At 36.6% G+C, this 8,738-nt stretch overlaps 1 protein-coding gene across 2 annotated transcripts in view; it reads right to left on the reverse strand.

Moving 5' to 3' along the window:
• Positions 1-8,738, reverse strand: part of ELL2 (elongation factor for RNA polymerase II 2) — a 58,275-nt gene continuing 49,537 nt past the window's right edge. For both annotated transcript variants that reach the window (XM_017859682.1, XM_017859683.1), the window contains 3 exons: positions 6,018-6,189; positions 4,011-4,055; positions 1-3,908 (listed from right to left, as the gene is read on the reverse strand). In XM_017859682.1, coding sequence (XP_017715171.1) covers positions 3,792-3,908; positions 4,011-4,055; positions 6,018-6,189 — 334 coding nt within the window. In that variant the 3' untranslated portion in view covers positions 1-3,791. The remainder of the gene's footprint in view (positions 3,909-4,010; positions 4,056-6,017; positions 6,190-8,738) is intronic.

Below are 8,738 nucleotides of genomic sequence, written 5' to 3' on the forward strand. Positions count from 1 at the left end.
TTGCAAAGTTAACATTTTTATTGAACTGAAATTGGTGTAGAACAGGGGCCACCACAGCTGCTGAGCTCAATAACAACTGAAAAGCCCCTGTGACATTTTACCTTTGAGAGTCCTAACACGGTTTGAATGGAACAGCTGAGAAACAGCATATATATAATTTAACACCTCAAAATAGTTTGAAATGAGCCTCACAGCCTTGTTCAATCTTCAGGTTACAAATAACATTGATAGCATCTTCTGTGGCCTTCAGTTAGTAGTGCCAGTTAATATCGTTTCCAAAAACTTTCCTCTCAAAGTGCTGGCTATAATTTTTTCTCCATCCAGTACATGTAAGAAAAGGATTCAGTAATACTTGGGCAAGTAATAAACTGTAGAACTTTAAAAGTAGTAAAGGCATATACCAAGCATACGTGACTCCACACATTTTCAGAAAGGCAGTGGACTGGCTAACGAGTTTCTGCCAAGTTTCAGAAGCAAAGAATGCACTAATGAAAAGGGTGAGGCATCCAAGCAGAGTGTCTGAACTGATGGACCATTTTTGTCTAAAACTAATTTCAACATCTTCCAATATGCAAGCAGGCATTTGTTTTACATAATAAGGTGAAACACTTTATAAGAGAAAAGAAAACTCTAAAACTTGTAAGATCAATCAGAGAAAAAATTAATACTGAATTTTTATAATCAATGCATGGAGCAATGATATAAACTGACCATAACAATTTTGTGAGAACAAGTATAAAACATCCGTTACTACTTAAAGAGTTGAAAGTTAACCCCTCTAAAGTATTCCAAGTGGAATAAATAACAAGGTAGGAAATGCAATACCTGTATATTTTAAAAAGCCCACATCTAGTTAATGTTCTCTTAGTTTGTTTTAAATCAGTTGTTCATTCAATCTGGAGTTGATTTAAGGATGTTGGTAAAAATCTTCAAAAGTCCTTCAAATCATTTTAGATGAAATGTGATAGAAAAAAACTATACAACTCATTCTCTAATCTTGTTATTTTTTACACCATCCTTCCCAAAAAGAAAAGAAAAGAAAAAAAAATTCTTCCACCAGAGTAACTTAGACATTAAGTGGCCACTATTCCTGTAGTAATCATTTTTAAGAATCTAAAGGTCTTGCAGTAGGAGATGAAAAATGATTATAAATATTTTAATAGGCTCATGCCTCATCTTCAAAAGGGATGAAACTTGGATAATGGCAGATTCAGAGATTTATAACTTTCAAAGTTACAACTAATAGACACACTTTTTGCAAGGATCTGTCCAACACATACAACTAACATCTAAATTAAGGCTTTTACTGGTATGTGATCAGGTCTAAGGGTATGCAATGCTGGATTTCCATTTAGCATCTCCAGTTTTCATTGTTACCCAACTTGTAAACCAGATGTGCTGATGTACAGGGTAGGAGCTCCAATGGCTAACCATTCACCAACTGGAAGGCTTGTTTGTAAACAGGTTCTGAAATAAGAGTTGGCAGTGAAACAACTGAGGAGGTGCCTCAGATCATGCAAAGGGGAAAAGTGATTTGCAGCTGCTGACATGATGGACATTTAAAAAAAAAAAAAAAAGCCAACAGTTGACCTTCAGTTCAACATTTCAAGATTTACAGACCTAAAAGTTTAGAGCTACATCCAAGTCAATGGTTCTCATACTTTAGCTTGCAAAAAGTCACCTACAGGAAACCAGTGAAAATGCAGATACTTAGGCCCTATACCTAGAGATTCTAACTCAGGTGATCCAAATGGTCCAAGCACCTTTTGCTTTTGAGAAACTTTGCTCATAGCAAATAGCAGCACACAGTCTTCGATTAAAAGGCCAAGATGTCCAAGAAATAACACCAATGAGTTCATTACCTATAGACAAACCCCTCATGAGACTCTATCATAATAATATGATGCCCGAATTTATCCCCAATTAAGCTTCCCTTTCCTTTCTTCAATTAAAAAGTTTGAAATAAATTAACGTTTAATAATGATTGTACCAATTCCGAGGTAAAAAAAGAGCACCAGGGATCTCAATGCTAAAAGAAACAGAATTCCTTAGGAGGTCCATGCTACATAGAAACAAAATTTCTGCGATAATGTTATAGAGTGGTAGTGCAAAAGGGTCTTGTTTCAGTCTTTGTATAGTCTGTATACTTCCGTATATTTTAGTATATTATCTAATCTTTCCAGTTAATGTTTTAGAAGAACCCCAAAGAGAAAAGTTAATCTACATGCTCTCTCAAGTTTTCTAGATAACCAACATTTTTCTGGTTTACAGTGATACACAACAAACTTATTTATTTATTTTTCTGGATGCTGGAGACAAACATCTTTATTAAAGACACTACCAAAATTTTGGCAAACATTTCAAAACAGATTTGTAAACATAATGCTTCCCTTTTCAACTGGCAGCACTTTGAAAAGACAATACAATAAGACAATACAACTTGAATCAACATTAGTTCAAAATCCTTATATTTTTGACCACATAACTTATGTTCCCACGTGATAAAACAAGTGACAGTTTAAATCAACGTCAACAGATAAACTCCATGAAATGAAAGTTTGTGCTGTTTGATGAATCACAGTATGTTATGGTTAAATATATCCACTCTTTTTTATATTCCTGGCACCAGGATGAAAAAAAAATCTTTAAATATACATCTTATGTAGGTAATAGCTTCTTTGCATATCTCTCTTCAAAAAATACTTTATAGCAGTATATAAATAGGTTACCTACACATTTAATTTTATAATTTTGTCCCAAAACTATAGATCTGTTTCATTTTCATGACATATCAATTTTTGCCCAACATTAATAAAGCTGACAAACTCGTTGAAATGGAAATGCTTTTGTCTTCCACAACAAAATTAGCAATTTGATAGAAAACAAAAACAAAAACAAAAAAACACCCTACAGTAACACTCGTCAGTTGTTTAACCTGAGCGTTTGGCCTACTAGGAGTAGCAGCTTTTTTTCCTTCATGCACGCTCACATCCACACCACCTCTGCACACATACAGATCGAGCACACACTTCCAGATGCTGGTAGGCCACAATATGCTTCCCATTGCTCTAATCAAGTGGGAAGCAGTGTAGCTAATGATTAACCACACTATGTACACAACTAGCAAACACCTTAAGGCAACCATTGCAATGGGGGGTTAACTTGCAGGGCGGATTTAATGTTCTAGATCAAGTCAGCCTGTATATACATATGTGTATGTGAATCTATACACATACACCTTTCTATTTTTTAACCCTCCAAGACAATGTTTATTTTTTTTTAAATTTTGTGCAAATTTCTAAATATTCTACCATTTAAGGCAAAGAGTTTGCATTAGGAAAGGTCAGAAAATAGGCTTACGTTTATCCAAAAGCATTTCACCTTGCACATTACTGTTGTTGTTTTTAAAACACATACAACTATACAACTTCTTAAGTGTGGACACTAGATCCCGAACTATTCTAAAAAATCATGTTCTAATAACAGAACACAAGTTTTTTGAGGAAAAAAAACTGATTTGAAATATAGACAATCAGGAATCCCATACCTAAAAAATTTTTCTACTTACAAACCACAAGTCTTGGGGGTGGGGTGGTGGGAGGACAGAAAGAGCAGCCTTCGAAATGCAGGGAAGCAAAGTAAATGCGAAAAGAAAAAGTAAATCAAGTTTACTAATAACTGAAACTGTTCCAACAAGCCAAAGTTTCACTTTTTAGAATTAGAGCAACTCATTTGGGAATTTTAAATAAATAAGCTTAAGTTTATTCACATCTTCTGGTCCAAGCAGAGTTCTAGGGCCATGACTCTGCTTGCTGTTGGTCAAATTCACCTATTAGCCTTTTGATGTGAGCCAGCTTGTTATGAAGATATTCACATCTGTATTTTTCTTCATGGTAATTGGGACTAGACTGCAGATGATAAAAAAAAACAAAAACAAAAAAGTGAGGAATGAGGTCGCAGAATTTACTTTTTCAACCACAGGTCAGAAAATCAACAGTGATGACACCTACCTGCTTTATCTTCTGATATTCTTGTAAGACTTCTTCATGAACATTCTATAAAATTAAATATTAGAAATCAGAAGAGAACAACTTCTTTTGTGTGTGGCAATACAAACAGCTAACATGCATTTAGCGAGAGTATAGGAAATGTTGACTGTGGGAATATAACTTGAAACAATCTTTATGGAAGGCAACGTGGCAACAGCTATCAAAATAGTCAATGCAAAATTGACTCAGCAATTCTACTTATCCTATGGACATACTTGCCCCTCAGTGAATGACGCATATACAAGATTATTCACTATAGCGCTGTTTGTAAAGCAAAAGACAGTAAACAAAACTGAAATGTCCGTCAATCTATACAAAGGATACTAAGAGGCCATTAAAACATGGGAAAGTGCTTTATGTACTGATATAAAAAAATTCTCTAATATGCATTATATTGTTTAGAGAAAAAAGGAAAGTGCTAAACAATATGGACAGCTTGATATCATTTATTTAAAAAAGAAAAACAGAATAGTATTCTAAGAATTTCATTACTTGCAAGATGCTCATTTCTCCCCATTTTAATGAAACCAGTACAAATAATAATGTATCATAATTTAAGTTATTGGGACATAAAACAATGGTACATGTTACAAATGAAGAAACCTTAGATTCAGTTAAATATGGTATATATGTTGAAATTACTTGTGTATAAATGTACATACATTTTATACCATGTGTACACACATGCATATACCACACACCTAAACACTTCCGAAAGAATACACTGGAAATCAGTAGCAGTGATTTTCTGTGGGGGCTGGTGTGGGGGGGGTCAGGTGCCTGGGGGGATAATAGCCTAATGTATGCACCAAGTACCAGGCATGGATTCAGGCACTTTACTCATGCTTACTTATGTTTATTCCTCACAACTCAATGATTATCCCATTTTATGGATGGGGAATTCAAGGCAAAAAGGCATTAAGTAACTTGCCCAAGGTCACACAAACATTAACCGCTCCTAACCAAGTAATCCTTGGAATTACATTCTAGTTTCAGTATAATTATATACATTGATAAATTACTATATAGAAAAAAATAAACCCCAAACCACCATATCACCAACCTCTTGCACCTCTGAACACCGATTCTTCTGGCACAGTCTTCTATAACTCTCACCAGCTTATTGAAAAAGATTAAGGCCCTCTAGTAGAAGATATAATGAATCTCTAGGACACAAATGCTCTCAGGCTGTTCATTGTTGTGGGAAAACTCATCCATTGTCTCCCGTAGGTTCCAGTCTGAACAGTGGTAGTGGGCTGGGACAGAGGCACCACTATACCATCTGTGTCCGTGAAGTGTGACAAAGTTATCTAGCCCACATGGGAGGGAAATACTCATTTCTATCAATCCCTTTGCTAAGAACTACAAAAAACAATCAGGAAACAGGTCAGGCATCCCCTGCTCTTTGTCAGTGGTAGTAATATTACTACTTCAAGTAGGAAAGTGAAAACAGAGTAAGACTGGTTAACAAAGATCAGTCTTTGTAGCTAGAAGCACCAAACTTCTTTACTTAAACCCCAAATATCTGTGTATTAAGCCCTCTTTATTTCCTATATCTTCCCTATTCTATCTCAGATTGAAGTTTAAAGAAAAATACTTGAAATAGCACTGTTTTGGGATAGCACCAGACCTATGAACTGTAGTCTAAGTTGGCAGTGTAATTAATCAAATATTTAGCTGAATCTCAAGATACAACTTTTTTTCCTATTTAGTTGTGTTTGGTATTTTTCTCAATATGTGATATGTTATAGTGGCACAAGGTTTTTTTCCACTGGTAGAAATACAGGTTTACTATGTTAATTTATTTTCAAGAACTATTTCAAATATTTAGTTTCCTAAAGCAGCAATGAGGCTGGTCTGCAAGAGTACTTACTCTAAAGGCTACTGTGATGGCTAAGGTTGAGCAGGGCAGAGAAAGAAAGAAGGTAAAATATGAAAGTCAGTCCAACTAGTTACAAATCCATTTACCTGATACTCTTTTGAGCCTGGAGAAAGGCGCTTTCTTTGTGCATCTAGTTTGATAAATCTTCTAGCTACAGTCTCCATCCTGGCATGCAAAGCTCTGTACTCATCATACTCTGCATTGAAGTCATCCTTATAATTCTGGCGTTGCTCATAGGAGACAATAGCGATATATTTTCTAATAAGAAAAAAAGATAAATGGAGAGTAGATTTAAACCAAATATTTAGAGATTAGATCCATGCATGTGTCACTAATGTTTAATGCCACTCTGCCACTGGTTGGCTGCCAGGTCACTCCTCCAAACATCTTCAGGTAAAATTATCACACAGAGTTGGAGAGCTTCAATGAAGGAGAGTAAATGTGGTAAAGACATGGTGGCAATGGAACTAAAATGCAACTAAGTAAAAAGAAAACAGTATTTACACAGATGTAGTCTCCTGAATCTTTCTCTATCCAAGATAATTCACTACCACACTAATGGCAGATGCTAACCCATCTGTTACAAGTCACAGAGAGACAGAAGGACTCAATGGGTAATGTGAAACCAGGAGAATGTCATGCAGTCACTGAGTGCTGAAAGTCAAAGCTCTCTCTGGACCTACTGCTTTATGAGAGGCAGTCTGTTGCTTGGCCTTTCAGACATGCTGCCAGCAGACATCTTCAACAAGGTGCCTCATGCTTGCTTCCTCTGTCCCTTTCCTCATATTTCTGACCAAGCAAATATATAAAGTACAAAAGGGAAATTACCAACCATTCTGTAAAATGAGGGTTAGACCAAAAAAAGGCATATTTCTCTAGTTCTTTTCAAACATTTAAATGTCATACTATGTTGAACAGAAGCCAGTGTTGTACTATTAGTCTAACTTACTTTCTTAATAAAATGCCATAAATCTGCGTTTTACTTTGGGATGTGAATTACTCTTAACTGGTAAGAGAAGACCATTTTCCTAGAGCATCGGTTTATTCAATAATAAATTAAAACAGCATTTTATTAGCATTTAGCATTACAGTATTACTTTTTTTTTTTTTTTTTTGAGATGGAGTCTTGCTCTGTCGCCCAGGCTGGAGAGCAGTGGCGCCATCTCAGCTCACTGCAACCTCTACCTCCTGGGCTCAACCGATTCTCGTGCCTCAGCCTCCTGAGTAGCTGGGATTACAGGTGCATGCCACCACACCCGCTAATTTTTGTATTTTTAGTAGAGACAGGGTTTTGTCATGTTGCCCAGTCTGGTCTTGAACCCCTCGCCCCAAGTTATCCACCCACCTCAGCCTCCTAAAGTGCCAGGATTACAGGTATGAGCCACTGTGCCTGGCCTATTACAGTATTACTTATTTGTAGATCTGGGAACTGGGATCACATAAGGATCTGGCCTGGTTCTCTGCACTCTGTGTTCCTGTCATTAATGCAAAATTCCCTTGAGTTTTTGAAATAAAAATTGAGATTTCAAAGCAATTTCAGGCAGGTGGCAGGAGCTTCAGGATGCCCCTTGGGGGTACACATATATTCTTCACTGCCATAAAATCTTGGAGTTCAGTCCTCTCCAAATGGTCTTATATAAGCCCATCAGTTCATTTAAATTGCTAATATCACAGATGCTTAGCAGGAAATGTGAGAAAAGTGATGCAGTGAGCAAACTTAGTGTCCTCATTAATATTTTTATTCATGCTGACAGTGTAGAGGTTTAATTTTCTAAGTGTAATTGAAACAGTGATAGTCTGCTGATGTAAAGCTGCCCTTCTGGTGTCTTAGCTATAAAAGGTACACTGCCAGCCAAGCAGTGAAGCAGTCCTTCCTGGGCACGGGCTGTATTGACTATACACCAGAGGGAGGCCTGGGGTAAAAAGAGGTCCCTGGGGATAAGCATATATTAGCAACACAGCTAAACTGATCTTGAAACGCAGACTTAATTTGCTATATATTTATCGTGCTTTCTCAAAATCACACCTTCAGTATTTTATTTAATAACTTCCTTAGGGAAATTATTCAGTGACCACAATTGTGTGGTCAACAACTGTGTTGCTAATATAGAAGAAATTATTTGGTTACACTGGCATTTTTAAGAAAAAAGTTTGCCTACTTTTACGAAAAATTGTTGTAGTTCTACAGTTGGCTCTTTATGTGGTGATGGAAAAAATTTTAATAAGTTTTGACAGCTTAACTACAAGTAAAAGTAGTCTTATTACATAAAAATTAGAAAGATTTTGGTTAAGTATGAATTATTCAAAGGTTGATCATTTAGGTTTTATTTGTTTATTTATTTTTATTTATTTTTTTGAGATGGAGTCTCGCTCTGTCGCCCAGGCTGGAGTGCAGTGGCGCCATCTCGGCTCACTGCATCTCGGCTCACTGCAAGCTCCGCCTCCCGGGTTCATGCCATTCTCCTGCCTCAGCCTCCCGAGTAGCTGGGACCACAGGTGCCCGCCACCATGCCTGGCTAATTTTTTGTATTTTCAGTCGAGATGGGGTTTCACCATGTTAGCCAGGATGGTCTCGATCTCCTGACCTCATGACCGCCTGCCTCGACCTCCTAAAGTGCTGGGATTACAGGCGTGACCCATCGCGCCCGGCCTTGATCATTTAGGTTTTATAGTATATCCCTTTAGTTTTCTTATGAGGCAACTTAAGTTCTGTAGTTTTGGTAATTTTTCTGAGAAGCTGTTATTCATGGGTTTATGAATAATACTAGGGGTTTAATAACGGTCTTTTTTTTTTTTTTTTTTTTTTT

The sequence above is a fragment of the Rhinopithecus bieti genome, unplaced genomic scaffold (genome assembly GCF_001698545.2).
Source record: "Rhinopithecus bieti isolate Rb0 unplaced genomic scaffold, ASM169854v2 scaffold_50384, whole genome shotgun sequence".
Taxonomy (NCBI): Eukaryota; Metazoa; Chordata; class Mammalia; order Primates; family Cercopithecidae; genus Rhinopithecus; species Rhinopithecus bieti.